The following is a 16804-nucleotide window of genomic DNA, read 5'->3' as shown; positions in this document are numbered from 1 at the left end:
CAGCATGAAAAATCGTGCTGAAAAACTCAGCTTATACTCGAGTATATACGGTATTTCAATTCTCATTGGATTACCGATTACCCCACATCCCATTATATTGTCAGTTAACCAGATGACTAAACATTGACCAGTCAACTATATGGTCAAACAAAGAAAGCAAATGCATGTCCTGCAGATACGGTCAGTCTAGGATATCACCTAACAGGTGGAATTCATGCTTCGTGGTCAGCAAGTGTCACATTACAATGGGAATGACCAAAACAATAAAGAACTCAAGTCAATCGACCCAATCTTGGTGGACCGCCGGGTCATTTCAGACCAAGAGAATGCAGATAACACTAAAGGACTCCAATATCGTAGGCACCAGAAGAACTGTTCTTGGAAGCAGCAACCATAGCCGGTGTGACGATGATCCATACCTCCCGGAAAACCAGAATAGAATGGGTTTAATCTTGGTCTATGCTAGGTGGACTAAAATACTGGGGAATTCAGAACATTCTTCTATTGTAATTCCTGGGAAGGCATGCAGAAAAAGTTCAGTTTCAAACGTCAGATATTTTTAGTGTTTTCCACTGCTTGTAAAAAAAAAATAAAAAAAAATAAAAAACCGCCATGAATTACAAGCATTATTGGTGTAAAAAAAACAAACAAACCAAAAACTAATAATAAAAATACATTTATAATGAAAATATTAATAATAATAATCTTCTCTAGAGAAGCCTACGTGAAAAGCTAAAGAAAAATGCCATATCTAGAGCATACTTGTATTAAAAAATAAAAATAAATAAATACAAAAACAAAAAAAGTGGTCACAAAAGTGCATTTAATATTCCACTATAAACTTAGCACTATACACTATATTACATGGCATCTGGTGCAGCATTTGTGTCTAGGAAAAAAACAAAGCATACAAAAAAAAAAAAACAGGAAAAAATATAGCAGTGTTTTCCAAACAGTGAGTCTCCAGCTGTTGCAAAACTACAACTTCCAGCATGCTCGGACAGCCTTCAGCCTCCGGGCATGCTGGAAGTTGTAGTTTTGCAACAGCTGGAGACACGCTGGTCTATAGCAGTGCTTTGTGGGTCTTGAATAACATTAAAAAAAAAATTTACAGATAAAACACAAAGAATAAAAAAAAAAGTAGCAAATAAAATCAATAAAAAAATGCTCCAAATCTTTTTCTTTTTAAATAAAAAAAACAGAAACAAAGAGTGTGTGTGAGAAGGAAGCCTCAATGTGCTAAAATGTGAGAAGAGATTAGCCAGGAGACGGCGGAGTAAGACGACTGCTGTGTGCACATGTTATTTGACATTAAACTTTCCCAGGCCTCGTATATCTTCAGGGCAGAATTAAATAAAATGCATGTCGCCTTAAACCGCCTTATCACATCCATCTGTAGAGAAGAATGCCTGATCTCAGCGTTACATGCAGGACATTCTTATACATTGCCGGCTGGCTCTGAAATAGACAGGTGTCTACAGACGTAGCATGGGAAGTGTGCATATAGCAGAAAAGACCTCATACAGCAATATGCTCAAGACACATAGTGCTATACATATCAACATAATACAAAACAACCCCCGGGGAACCTGACCGGGACTGGAGCTACACTACGTGATATTCTGAAATATAGTAAAAAAATTATAATAATGATAATTATATTATATATATATATTGTATATTTCAGTATGAACCGGTATACCGGCCAGCCCTAACATAATAACAATATTAAAAATAAATAAATATACTGATACTTTTTGTCCTGCACAATATTAATTTTTCCCCATACCGGAATACCGGTTTGGCCCCGCCCCCTCAGGAATGAATGAATTATCAGCCCAGTGCTGCGCTGTCCCCATCAGGGAACTAATCATATGTGACCCGTGAGCGCTGTTCTGCGCCCCCCCCCAAAAAAAAATTTATTATCAGCCCAACGCTGCGCTGTCCATATCTGGGTAAATACTCCCATATCACCCGCAAGTGCTGCCCTCCTCCTGTTTGTTGCAGCCGCCGGCACTGACACTCATTACTGTGCGGTATCCCCATGCTCGGGCTGCAAAAGGTAAACAAAATAAACTTTAACTCACCTTCCACGTCGGTCCCGACCAGCTTCCTAGGGAATGGAACGTCGAAGAGCCGTCAGCCTATCACCGGCCGCAGCGATGTTCCGCCTCGGCTGGTGTTGTGATGTTCCGCCTCGGCTTCTTACATGATAGTGGGATCAGCCTATCACCGGCCGAGGCAGAACATCGCTGCGGCCGGTGATAGGCTGACGGCTCTCCGACGTTCACGTCCCTAGCGTAAGGCCGACGTAGGAACTTGCGTTAAAGGGGTACTCCGGTGCTTAGACATCTTATCCCCTATACAAAGGATAGGGGATAAGATGCCTGATTGCGGGAGTCCCGCTGCTGGGGACCCCCGGGATCTTACACGCGGCACCCCGTTTGTAATCAGTCCCCGTAGCGTGTTCGCTCCGGATCTGCTTACCGGCGACCACAGGGCCGACGGCGTGTGACGTCATGCTTCCGCCCCCGTGTGATGCCACGCTCCGCCCCCGTGTGACGTCACGCTCCGCCCCTCAATGCAAGCCTACGGGAGGGGGCGTGATAGCTGTGCATGACGTCACACGCCGCCGGCCCCGTGATCGACAGTAATCAGACCCGGAGCGAACACGATCCGGGGACTGATTACAAACGGGGTGCCGCGTGCAAGATCCCGGGGGTCCCCAGCAGCGGGACTCCCGCGATCAGGCATCTTATCCCCTATCCTTTGGATAGGGGACAAGATGTCTAAGCACCGGAGAACCCCTTTTAAAGTTGATTTTGTTTACCATTTGCAGCCCGGGCATAGGGATACCGCACGCCCCCTCCCATAGACTTGCATTGAGGGGGCGTGTCCAACATAATGGGGTGTGGCTGAGCCCCGCAGCGCGCACACAGCGGTCGGAACTAAATGTTCCGAACGCTGGTCAGTGGCGTATCCCTTTAATCTTAAAGCGTGTGGAGAATGTAATCCAGGAAGCGCCGATCAGACCTAAGAGCTCAATCTGTTGACACAAGTGACGAATCAACAGCAAAGAGAAAGCCGCCACATCCTATTTCCACCATTGCACAACCTGGACACCTCAATCATCTCTTTACGTTTTTTACAAAAACCGCCCAGCCGCTCAGTACCGGAGTGACAAGATTTTGCTGTTTGATATGTCAGCAAGTTAGGCAGAGAAAACAAATAGAGCCGACACACACACCTACTCAGTTCTCATCCTCCCGTCCCCTCCCCGGAGAGACGCTGAATCCCAGTAAGGCTGGCTCATCCTGGAAGAATGCGGGACAATTAGTACATTCTACATGGGCACTTCTTGCAACCGCATAACAGTGTTAAAATTAAAAACTGGGCAATTTGACAAATTCCGCTACTCCATCACCTCCCTCAACCCGAGATGTCGTTACATCTCAGAATGCAGACAGCGAGAAATGCCAATTCCTTGCAGAACGCATTATCTTCTGTCAACCTGCGCCTTCAATTATTGTTCCGGGAAAAGCGGGCGATAAAAATCAAGCTGTTAAATGAAGATTCATTCTGGGTACATATCACAAGCCGACCTGAGATGTGAAGTGAACCTGTGCATTTATATTCATTTATATTCTAAATTGAAGTAAATTATGGTTGAAATCTGATAAAACCCACAGTTTAGGAAGAGTCTGGCTTTTTTGTTGTAGAATCCTAAAGGGCAAATTAAAGTGGTTATCCAGGAAAAAACTTTTTTTTTATATATATCAACTGGCTCCAGAAAGTAAACAGATTTGTAAATTACTTCTATTACAAAATGTTAATCCTTTCAGTACTTATGAACTTCTGAAGTTAAGGTTGTTCTTTTCTGTCTAAGTGCTCTCTGATGACACGTGTCTCGAGAGAGAGTCAGTAGAAGCAAATCCCCATAGCAAACCTCTTCTAAACTGGGCAGTTCCCGAGACACGTGTCATCAGAGAGCACTTAGACAGAAAAGAACAACCTTAATTTCAGAAGCTCATAAGTACTGAAAGGATTAAGATTTTTTTAATAGAAGTAATTTACAAATCTGTTTAACTTTCTGGAGCCAGTTGATACATAAAAAAAGGTTTTTTTCCTGGATAACCCCTTTAAACCCTTGTTATGGGCGCCTGCCATATATATTAATGGGCAATGAATTTAGTCAAGCAAAGAGAAGTGAGACCAATGCAATGTCCATTAGGGTTCCTTTCACATCATATTCAAGAGATCTGCTCTCCTGTATGTTGTCTTTGATTATAAAGAGGATTGGATCTCCTCAAAAGGGAAGGGCAAACATTCCCCCGATACTACTGTGTAAACATACCCAAAGAAAGTAACATGTACAGAATGTCCACCCGGAATACACGGATGGACATTCCGCACGTATAAATAATGCCTATTCTCTTTGTGGACGTCAGAATCAGGATTTCCATGGCAGATGAAATTCCACCGTGGGCACGGTGCAGCAGAATCTCATTGAATTCAACAGGACTCTGCCGCAGCGGCAGAAAAATCCCGGTGGAATTCAGCACAGACATTTTGCTGTGTGAACATAGCCTTAGGGTGCATTCCCACCATGTTTTTGCAATACAGTTCTCGTATACGTTTTCAGTTTGAAAACCATGCGGAACCGTATTGAAAACCATATGCATTGGCTCTACATTGTAAACCATATGCCAAGAGATGCATCAGGTTGTGTCCGTTTTGCGTCTTGTACGTTTTTTTTTTCCCCCCTTACCCAAAACTGTTGCCTACCACGGTTTTTGGTCCGGGTGAAAAACCGTATTGAAACGTATACGTTTTTTTTTTAACATAGGAGTCAATGGGAACTGTAAAGAACCGTATGTGTGTAGAGTTCCATCCGGTTTGCAACATACGGTTTTTCAGTTTTTGACTTAGCACAGTTTTTTTCTTGGAATTTCAATCAAACAGGTGAAACTTCATTCATAATGTAGTGAAAAATTAAAAACGTATACTTTTTTTCTTAAAAAACGGATGCAACCGGACATAAAATTTGTACACATGTTTTCATACAGTTTAGTCCAGTTTTGAGGAATCAGTTTTTCATCAAAAACCTGATACGGGAACTTTATTGCAAAAACGTGGTGTAAATGTAGCCTTAGGGTACGTTCACACGTACGCAGATTTGATGCACAGAATTTTCTGCTGCAGATTTTAATGTAAATGACTGAGCACAGCTTCTAATCTGCAGTTACAAATCCTGCGCGTCAAATCTGCGCAGGATCCTGTACGCGTGAAAGTACCCTGAGGGAGTATTTCCCCTCTCACTTAGTCCAGCACAATACCATGCAGTGAATTACAAGAGCAGTATACAAGAAATGGTGGACTTGGATGACGCGTTTCAGGTGCTTACAGCCATAAAGCATCACCTTGCTCCCCCATACCTTGCCTCCTGCATTTTATACTGAAAATTTGCTATGACGTCTGCTTTATATGAACTTTTCAGCTTTAGGCTAAATTCCCACTTGGTTTTTTTCTGGCAGCTTTTGAGCCAAAGCCAGAAATGTATTAAAAAATAGGACATATAAAGGAAGGACTGATACTTCTCCTCCCTTATTAATCCACTTCTGACTTTGGCTCAAAAACTGCAGTGGCAGTATTCCAAAAAAGTGGAAACTTAGCCTAAGAAGCATCGTTTATTCACAAACAATCTGAAAGAATGTCCCCAAAAAGAACGTTCGTCCTTCACCCTGTGTCAAAGATCATGCTTAGCCAGAACTGTAACATTCGTTATGGACTAACGTTTATGCAACAGCTGGAGGCGCACTGGTTGGGAAACATTGCTTTAGGGCCTTATTTGTGAAATCGGAGAAAAAACGGTGCTACTACATGCGTGAAATGGTGGTTGGGACTGAATCAGGGGGTATACAAGGTATTATGCTAAAGATATGGCTTCTGTGGTAGCTGCACTGTGGTAGCTGCAGTGTTTCCCAACCAGGGGGCCTCCAGCTGTTGCAAAACTACAACTCCCAGCATGCCCGGACAGCCTTTGGCTGTCCGGGCATGCTGGGAGTTGTAGTTTTGCAACAGCTGGAGGCGCCCTGGCTGGGAAACATTGCTACAACATTCAAAATGAACTAAAATGTGTATGTTCAACCATCCATCAACTTCAATCTATATCTACATCATGTTTATGGCCACCTGGTGAGAACAGAAATAGCAAAAACTTATGGTGGAGAAGCCTGAAGACCCAAACAGGAGACAGACGGTTTTTGGAAAACACAATGGGGGAGATTTATCAAAACCTGTCCATAGGAAAAGTAGCTGAGTTGCCCATAGCAACCAATCAGATCGCTGCTTTCATTTTTCACAGGCCTTTTCAAAAATGAAAGCAGCAATCCGATTGGTTGCTATGGGCAACTCAGCAACTTTTCCTCTGGACAGGTTTTGATAAATCTCCCCCAATGATTATCAAGCCTTAAATAAACCACTAAAACATCCAACATATCTATAAAGAGTCTTTGCGTTTTACCTGCCACAGAGTTTGGTCGCTGCATTACTAAAGAGCTGGAATTCTGCATGTAGGAGACCGGGCCTTCTCCAGTAGATGGGTCAGTTTTGGGCAAATTTTCCACACCACCGCAGGTTTCCTCTTCCACCACGGGTGAGCAGTTATCTGTCCTCCGCTCAAGAATTATCCCCGGATGGCCTCCCGTCCTCAAGCTGCCATCTTTGCACCATTCCAAGCTGGAACCGCTGCGGTCATCGTTCTCCGACGAACTCGTGATGGTGGCTGAAATAGAAGGACAAGCAGAACGCGTTGGTCAATGACGAAAAATCGGTTCGGTTCAAAGGAAATACATATAGTCAATATACAGCCGAAAGTGACCCTCGAGTGTTGGCGGGCCATACACGGTGCGGCTGGTAGCAGAAGTGTTTTGCGCAGAGTTGCCCGTGCCTATAATACCTGCAACTCCAAGGCTGATGAAATCTTATAGAGATAAAACTACTACTAAACAGGAACACTCTCCAGAAACTCATTGAGATCTGACTCCTCCACAGCGATACGACCGGCCTCACATCACAGGAATGTAAATAAATAAAATGAAGGCTGTGGCTGCTACACGCACACTCACAATACAAGTGGGACTGTCAGCGTAGCCTTCAGGCTAATGCAATAAGGATAGGATATATAGGGCCGCATACACCCAAGATGACTCGCTCCTCTTCACACTCCTCTCTGATCTGCGCGGAGTTAATCTGGCTTCGTTTTCTGGACTGGTTTTAGGGTTTCTTACCGAGCATACTCCCATTTACCATATAAATGAGACACATTACCTGCTAAGACCCACATCAAAGGCCTTCTCTCTCTGCACCGTGCTTTCTACAGGTTTAGCGCAAGTGCCCCCTAAAACAGCTGTGATGGGTTCTCTTCCTTCAGGATGATTTTCTGGTTTGGCTTAAAGGGGTACTCCAGTGGAAAAAAAATGTTTTCAATTTAACTGGTGTCAGAAAGTTAAACAGATTTGTAAATTATTTCTATTTAAAAATCTTAATCCTTCCAGTACATATCAGCTGCTGTATGCTCTAGAGGAAGTTGCGTAGTTCTTTCCAGTCTGACCACAGTGATCTCTGCTGACACCTCTGTCCATGTCAGGAACTGTCCAGAGCAGGAGAGGTATTCTATGGGAAATAGCTTCTAATCTGGACAGTTCCTGACACAGACAGAGGTGTCAGCAGAGAACACGGTGGTCAGACTGGAAAGAACTGCACAATTTTCTCTGTAGTATACAGCAGCTGATAAGTACTGGAAGGGTTAAGATTTTTTAAATAGAAGTAATTTACAAATCTGTTTAACTTTCTGGCACCAGTTGATTTAAAAACATTTGTTTTCCACTTGTTTCCACCGGAGTTCCCCTTTAATTTTTCATGACTCATTAAATAAACACTGTCCCAAAACATTAACATTTTATAGGGACATGGCAAAAGTTTTGATCGTTCATGGTCAGAGTCTTCAGACCCCGACTGATCGCTAGAATCAGCTGGGAGAAGAGAGTGCCAAGCAAGACAAACTCACAATGAAAGTCTATGGGATTGTCTCACTCGTGTGCACTTCACTACCTGTTTTTTCTAGTGATCAGTCAGGGTCTGAAGACTCAGTCCCCAACTGATCAAAACTTTTGGTATGTCAAAAGTTTTTTAAAGCGACACTTTAAAGCTATAATCACACAGCAGAATTTCCACACATCCGCACCAATTCTATGTCCACCTGCGGAAATTCTGTAGTGTGCATGGGAGTGCGGAATCCCATTGAAGTCTATTGGTCTTTGGTTTGATTTAATGCGGATTCCATGTGGAAATCCGCATGCAGAAATTCTTCCGTGTGACTATAACCTAAGGGTTCACCAACAATGGACCCTACAGTGCTGCCTCCAGATGTGCCTGCTCGGACCGGAAATCCACCTCAACGAGCAGACACACTCCTGCGATGTGGGAGTCGCTGCGCGCATGCGTGGTGCACGTGCAAACATAGCGGCCGCTAGGCTGAGAGCAGCCGCAATATGTGCAAGTATACTGTGTATGCGTGCGGCGACTTGCACATTGCAGTGTGTCTGCTGGTGGCAGCTGCCGCTCCGAGCAGGCACATCTGAGTCAAACTGTAGGGGTCCATCGTTGGCGGATCCGTAGGGTGAAATACGCTGTGGATCCGCCCATGTGAACGAGCCCTAAGGCAATATTTTTTGAAACAGTGTGTCTCCAGCTGTTGCAAAACTACAACTCCCAGCAGCTGTTGGCTGTGCGGGCATGCTGGAAGCCGTAGTTTTCTGGAGGGCAACAGTTTGGAGACCGACTGCTTTAAGAGAAAGCACTTTACAGGGATTTTATTTCTCGGTGCAAAACCACACTTATTTTACCAGACATTGTGTACCATCCTCATCACACAATATAGTTCCGGGAAAACAGTGTACGGCTTCTACCCAATAGATCTTGTTGACACGTTGAGGAATACTTTGGCTAGGAATATGGCTCAAGCTTTGCATGTATTCATAGAAAGGACTAGGGTTAAAGCTATTTGGACTACAGACAGCAAACTTAGGACTATGAGACTGAAGAGCAGCCTTCTCTCTCAAACAAGGATCCCCTTGTCTGCCTGGCACCCGGGATGACACGGTTGTGCTTCTACATCTTAGTAAGTACATGCTAAGAAGTCTGATTTTTGGGCACTTGTAGGAATGGAAATACACAGAGCTAGACAAGATAACCTAACAGCACAGGGAAAAAGGACATTTTAGTTTGTATAGACCAGTGTTTTCCAACCAGGGTGCCTCCAGCTGTTGCAAAACTACAACTCCTAGCATGCCCGGACAGCCGAAGGCTGTCTGGGCATGCTGGGAGTTGTAGTTTTGCAACAGCAGGAGGGCAGTGAATGAAACAGCGGTTGAGCATACACGCTGCCAATCCATTCAAGCGGGGGGACAAAGAACGTCTGTTGGGGTTCATCCCCTAGACCCCCACCAATTGGCTAGTTATAATCTTGAAGAAAACTATTTGGTCAAGTCACCCAAGCATTTGCCCTCCCTATGATACTACCCTGGGCTTTTCCTATGAGATATATGGTCCTTACAAAGACTGATCATACAGATGTGTTAAAGGGGTATTCCAGGAATTTTTTTTTTATTTGTCTATGCTACAGGGGCTGTAAAGTTAGTGTAGTTCATAATATAGTGTCTGTACCTGTGTGTCACGGTTTTTCTCACAATTCTTGTGATTTTCACCTCAATATTTATTTTTAACAGCATACAAAATGACTGATTTTTCCCAGCTTGCAATGCGGCCGAGACCTGACATCACTAGTCCGCTGATGACAAGGAGCCTGTCTGCTTCAATGGGTGGAGAGAGCAGTCTGCAACTAATGCATCAGCTGTAGGCACCCTGATTGAAAACCACAGGTCTTTTGAATGGATGCAGCTCATTTATGTTGCAATAGGTGGGGTGGCTGATGTGTGGGTGGGAGGGAAATGGAATTATGGGATTTGTAGGCAAAAGAAGAAAACTCACATAGGAAATACCAGTTCACAAAAAGCTATAATCTCACAACATAGCCATTTAGCCCCAAGACAAGCGCAGATCCTTCCTAAGCATGTCCATGACTGTCTGCCAGGTACTTACTAAAATCACCTTATGGTGGATAACCCCTTAAATGCCGCCTAGGGGAGATATTTCTAAGGTGATGGAGCTTTGTTGGATTCAGAATGTGGGAAATTCCAGAGTCCTTGTAAAACTTTATGAGTTATAGGATCATTCTTAATAGTTCTGTTTCTGTAACTGCTTTGTATATCAATGTCAAGCAGAAACGGAAATTCAGGATTGCAAAATAAACATGTACTTGAAAACGTATCTCCACAATGTATTACTGTATGTTTGCCTCCTTTTCTGTTACATGCACTGAATGGCTTTCATTCCTAAGTTTTTCTTTTTTTTATGCTCCTAATATACTGCTTACATGTGCCAAATCCCCAAAGATAATCTTCAATTTAGTCAGTCTGGTCAAATAATCCCCTGTGCTCTATATCCGCGCTTTGTCAAAACCAGCAAATGGATTTCATGTGCAAATGTATTGGTCCTGTTTTAGGGGCAGACAAATTATTGTTCTTTAATATCCCAGATAGATAGGAACCTACATTTATGGAAGGTCGGACGTATATTAGGGATTTGTTCATCAGGAAACAGCTTGGAAGAAAAAGGGGGTTTTGTTTCAGAAGCCATTAATGTAGCTTGGGGGGGGGGGGGACGCTGCTCATCTTTGCTCTCAGGGGTCCGAAGAGAAGTTATTTGCTTCCACACATTGTAATATTCTCTCTCCCAGCAATAATTACAGATAAGGTAAAAGAATATAGAGGTGATAATTGGCTTTTAAAATCAAATCGAAACCTGCTCATTCCAGTGCAGTTATCTCTCCTAGACTAGTCGAATACCACTGAGACTCCCAGTCCAATTTACATTAAAGACATCATATATTTATAATGAGAAGAAAGGACAATGCTTTGTAGAGAGAGCCTAATATGACAGCAGCCAAAGGCACAATGTTGCTTTTTGCACTTTGGAGTATCTGGTTTTATCCAGCAAGTCATAAAAGATCCATCACCTCACTGTCAAGACCCTGGCATAGAAGCAAGCAGGCACCAGACCACAGGCAACAAACCCAGGAAGATCCCATCCAATGCCTGGGGGAACCCAAAAGGCACCAGAGCGATTGTGAGGAACACAGCAGGGACCACAGCAATGGCGAACCCGAGAGTGACCAGAGGAATGGAACCTGGAAAGGACCACAGTAATGGGGAGAAACTCGAGAGAAACCAGAAAAATTTAATCTGAAAGGGACCAAAGCAATGGTGAGCAACCTGGTAGGAACCAGATCAATGGCAAGAAAACCAGCAGAAACCAGACCTTGGCTGAAAAACCCGTCAGGAACTGCTGTGAAAGCTGGCAGGAGACAGAGGATGCAAACCGGCAGGGACCAGACTTCTGCCGAGAAACCTAGCAGGTAACAGGTCTCCACTGAGGAACCCACCAGAAATCAGCCTCTGCTGAGGAACCCAGCGGGAAGCAGACCTCTATTGAGGAACCCAACAGGAAGCAGACCTCTACTGAGTAACCCAACAGGAAGCAGACCTGTACTGAGGAACCCAACAGGAAGCAGACCTGTACTGAGGAATTAAAGCAGGAAGCAGGCCTCTGCCAAGAAACCCAACAGGAAGCAGACCTCTACTGAGTAACCCAACAGGAAGCAGACCTGTACTGAGGAACCCAACAGGAAGCAGACCTGTACTGAGGAACCCAACAGGAAGCAGACCTGTACTGAGGAACCCAACAGGAAGCAGACCTGTACTGAGGAATTAAAGCAGGAAGCAGGCCTCTGCCAAGAAACCCAACAGGAAGCAGACCTCTATTGAGGAACCCAACAGGAAGCAGACCTCTATTGAGGAACCCAACAGGAAGCAGACCTGTACTGAGTAACCCAACAGGAAGCAGACCTGTACTGAGGAACCCAACAGGAAGCAGACCTCGGTCAAGGAACTAAAGCAGGAGGCCGAGCTCTGCTAAGGAACCCAGCAGGAAGCAGACCTCTGCCAAGGAACCAAAGCAGGAAGCAGACTTCTCCTGAAGAACCAAGCAGGAAGCAGACCTCTACCGATGGACCCAACAGGAAGCAGACCTCTTCTGAATAACCAAGCAGGAAGCGGATATCTGCCAAGGAACCAAAGCAGGAAGCAGACTTCTGCCGAGGAACCCAACAGGAAGCATACCTCTTCTGAGGAACCAAGCAGGAAGCAGATCTCTGCCAAGGAACCAAAGCAGGAAGCAGACCTCTTCTGAGGAACCAAAGCAGGAAGCAGACCTCTTCTGAGGAACCAAGCAGGAAGCAGACCTCTTCTGAGGAACCAAGCAGGAAGCAGATCTCTGCCAAGGAACCAAAGCAGGAAGCAGACCTCTTCTGAGGAACCAAAGCAGGAAGCAGACCTCTTCTGAGGAACCAAGCAGGAAGCAGACCTCTACTGAGGAACCAAAGCAGGAAGCAGACCTCTTCTGAGGAACCAAAGCAGGAAGCAGACCTCTTCTGAGGAACCAAAGCAGGAAGCAGACCTCTTCTGAGGAACCAAGCAGGAAGTAGACCTCTGCTGAGGAACCTAGGAGGGAGCCGATCTCTATCGAAGCACGTAACCAGACCAATGGCAAAGGAAATCGAAGAGCAAGAGCTCATAATGCTAACACATATGTTATCGAGCCCTAACATACATTTTTAGAACTAAATAACATTAGTCCCTATGTAAACATATAGTATCACATCTCCTCCCATTTATCCACCTATACCCCTTCCCTTTATCCATCTTCTCCCCTCCTTGGTTAAACTTGACGGACATGTGTATTTTGTAACTGTATTAGCTATGAAACCATAAATGTACAGAACAAAGGGAGATTCTATGTTCAGTGACGGATTTACAGTCTAACTGGATACGCCATATATCCCTTAAAAAATTCTGCACACAGTAGGAGCCTTGTTTCCTGACAATGACCACTTAAAAAATGTGCCCATTGATTGAACCCAAGTTAGATTTGCATCTTATTCACAGGCCTTGTGTTTTGTTAACCTCTCAATTTGTGACGTAAATCATAAAAGTAAAACGAAAAAAATTATTCTCTTAGTAAATGTCCATTTAATGCTGACAGCACGAGGACGGGATTGTCAGACTGATACCGCTGGTCTTCCCTGACCCTCAGCTGAGTTTGGATTTCACAAAAATCTAATCCTTAAAGGGGTACTCCGGTGGAAAACAATTTATTTTAAATCAACTGGTGCCAGAGAGTTAAACAGATTTGCAAATTTCTTTCTATTAAAAAAATCTTAATCCTTCCAGTGCTTATCAGCTGCTGCATACTACAGAGAAAGTTCTTTTCTTTCTGAATTTCCTTTCTGCCTAACCACAGTGCTCTCTGCTGACACCTCTGTCCATGTCAGGAACTGTCCAGAGCAGGAGCAAATCTCCATAGCAAACCTCTCCTGCTCTGGACAGTTCCTGACATGGACAGAGGTGTCAGCAGAGAGCACGGTCAGACTGCAAAGAAATTCTCTGTAGTAAACAGCAGCTGATCAGTACTGGAAGGATTAAAGGGGTATTCCAGGAAAAAACTTTATCAACTGGCTCCAGAAAATTTTACATATTTGTAATTTACTTCTATTTAAAAAAAAATCTTAATCCTTTCAATAATTATTAGCTGCTGAAGTTGAGTTGTTGTTTTCTGTCTGGAAACAGTGCTCTCTGCTGACATCTCTGCTTGTCTCGGGAACTGCACAGAGTAGAAGAGGTTTGCTATGGGGATTTTCTTCTAAACTGGGAGGTACCCGAGACACGTGTCATCAGAGAGCACTTAGAAAAGAACAACTAAACTTCAGCAGCTCATAAGTACTGAAAGAATTAAGATTTTTTAATAGAAGTAATGAAAAAATCTGTTTAACTTTCTGGAGCCAGTTGATATATATATATATATATATATATATTAAAAAAAAAAGTTTTTTTCCTGGATAACCCCTTTAAGATCTTTTAATAGCAGTAATTTACAAATCTGTTTAACTTTCTGGCACCAGTTGATTTAAAATAAATTGTTTTCCACCGGAGTACCCCTTTAAATCTAGTGTTTTCAAACCATTGTGCCTCCAGCTGTTGCAAAACTACAACTCCCAGCATGCCCGGACAGCCGAAGGCTGTCCGGGCATGCTGGGAGTTTTAGTTTTGCAACAGCTGGAAGCACCCTGGTTGGGAAAAACTACTTTAATCTATGAGTTGGACTAGAGTGGATAAAATATGAAAAGGTATAATACATTCCAGATCTAAACACTAAAGATGTGAAACAAAAACAAGTCATCTATCTACATCTCCGTGGACGGGATTGGAAAAGTCAGTGAAAGGTAAGTTACCATAGTAAAGTAAACCTATATCCCAGGAGACGCCCCAAATCCACCAGGGAGGTAACTGTGCACTTGCAAGACATTCAGCACATACAAGTATCTGCACTCATAGGGTTGATGGCTCAAATATCACTCTATATACATCTATTCCACCAAAAACAACCCGTTGTGTTATGTATAGAGGCGCCCTAAACAGCAATGCAACAAACAGGAGGTCATTTCCTAACGCTATAAAAGAACAGGCAATGGAGTCTGATCAAGCGATTATCGTAAATTATTAAAATGGGAAAACAGAGCGCCACCCGTTGGCATATGTTGTTACTGATAATTCTGGTCAGTGGTACAACAAAATTATCAGTATCGTCAGATCAAAAAACATTGTATCAAAAAAAATCCAAATATTAAAGGGGCACTCCACCCCTAGACATGTTATCCCCTATCCAAAAGGATAGGGGATAACATGTCCAGGGGCGGAGCACCCCTTTAAAGGGGTACTCCAGTGGAAAACAATTTCTTTTAAATCAACTGGTGCCAGAAAGTTAAACAAATTTGTAAAGGACTTCTATTTAAAAAAAAAATCTTTATCCCTCCAGTACTTATTAGCAGCTGTATGCTACAGAGGAAATGCTTTGCTTTTTGAATTTTCTTTTTTGTCTTGTCCACAGTGCTCTCACCTCTGTCCGTGTCAGGAACTGTCCAGAGTAGCGTAGGTTTGCTACGAGGATTTTCTCCTGTTCTGGACAGTTCCTGATACGGACAGAGGTGTCAGCAAAGAGCACTGTGGACAAGACAAAAAAGAAATTCAAAAAGAAAAGAATTTCCTCTGTAGCATACCGGTGCTAAAAAGTACTGGAAGGAGAAAGATTTTTTTTTAAATAGAAGTCATTTACAAATCTGTTTAACTTTCCGGCACCAGTTGATTTAAAAAAATAATAATAATAATGTTTTCCACCGGAGTAGCCCTTTAAATTGTGCTTTCACTTTGCTCTTTATTTATATTTGTGTGAGGTGTACCCTCTTTTCATAGAATTTAATAAATATTTGCTTTAGTCTTTTTCTGTGATTTAAAAGGAGAAAAGAAACACAAAAAAGTTATATGAATTGAAAAATCAACATATTCGTACAGATTGCGTCATTTTTTACCGCACAGTGAATTTTGCAATTTTTTTCCAAAATATTTTAAAGTTTTTCACAAAAACTGATGCATGTATCAACAATAAAACAAGAAAAAAGCATTCCAAAGTTATTACCACGGCCGTCTAGACCCGTCCCGTTCTTCTCCCGTCAAAAATAAAAACAGACTTTAAAAAAAAGACGGATGCAAACGGATGTTATCTGTTTGGATCTGTTACTGTTCAGTTAATAAACCCCCCCGAATTTTTTTTTTTGTTCTGAGCATGCTCAGAAGTAAAAACGGATCAAAAAACGTATTGAAAAAAACGGATGCAAACGGATGACATTAAAGGCTCATCTGTTTTTCCATAGACTTCAATGTTAAATTTACTGTATTTGTTTTTTCTTCCGTTTTTATGACAGAAGAAAAAATACTACATGTGCCGTTCTTTCTGCCGTCAAAAAAAAACCGAAAATAAGCGCAGACGGGTACAAACGGATGTAAACTTATTTTTTTTTTTTTTTTACAATCACATTGTCATGAATGGGATTTTTTTAAAACCGTTTTTAATCCGTTTACAGCCTGCAAGGACGGAACCGAAACGGGGATAAAAAAATAAAAACAGGGACAGACGGCCGTGTGAACGCACCATTATAGACACAGGCCAGATTAGAAAATTGGGGTGAGTCATTAACGCCAAAAAAGGCTGGGTCATTGAAGAGGTACTCCCATGGAAAACTTTTTTTTTTTTTTTTTTTAAATCAACTGGTGCCAGAAAGTTAAACAGATTTGTAAATTACTTCTATTAAAAAATCTTAAACCTTCTAGTACTTATTAGCTGTTTAATACTACAGAGGAAATTCTTTTCTTTTTGGAACACAGAGCTCTCTGCTGACATCATGACCACAGTGCTCTCTGCTGACATCTCTGTCCATTTTAGGAAGGGCATGCAGGGACCCGAAACGCGTCTTGCTTTGTTATGGGCTTGCTAAACTGATTTTATTAATAAATATGTTTTTTTTAAGCGAAATACCAGAAGTTTATGTTTTTGCTGGAACAGCGCCACCTTGGAGTTTTTTCTTTTCTTTTATTTCATTTTAGGAACTGTCCAGAGCAGCATATGTTTGCTATGGGGCTTTTCTCCTACTCTGGACAGTTCTTAAAATGGACAGAGGTGTCAGCAGAGAGCACTGTGCTCGTGATGTCAGCAGAGAGCTCTGTGTTCCAAAAAG

The 16804-nt window shown here is 42.8% G+C and overlaps 1 protein-coding gene across 9 annotated transcripts in view; it reads right to left on the bottom strand.

Moving 5' to 3' along the window:
- Positions 1 to 16804, bottom strand: part of TANC1 (tetratricopeptide repeat, ankyrin repeat and coiled-coil containing 1) — a 251326-nt gene that overhangs the window by 97432 nt on the left and 137090 nt on the right. For all 9 annotated transcript variants that reach the window (XM_056533507.1, XM_056533509.1, XM_056533506.1 and 6 more), the window contains one exon: positions 6524 to 6784. In XM_056533507.1, the coding sequence (XP_056389482.1) occupies positions 6524 to 6784 (261 nt within the window). The remainder of the gene's footprint in view (positions 1 to 6523; positions 6785 to 16804) is intronic.

The sequence above is a fragment of the Hyla sarda genome, chromosome 8 (genome assembly GCF_029499605.1).
Source record: "Hyla sarda isolate aHylSar1 chromosome 8, aHylSar1.hap1, whole genome shotgun sequence".
NCBI classification, from domain to species: Eukaryota; Metazoa; Chordata; class Amphibia; order Anura; family Hylidae; genus Hyla; species Hyla sarda.
The sequence above is the reverse complement of the archived record's forward strand: the minus strand, read 5'-3'. Positions and strand labels throughout refer to the sequence as shown.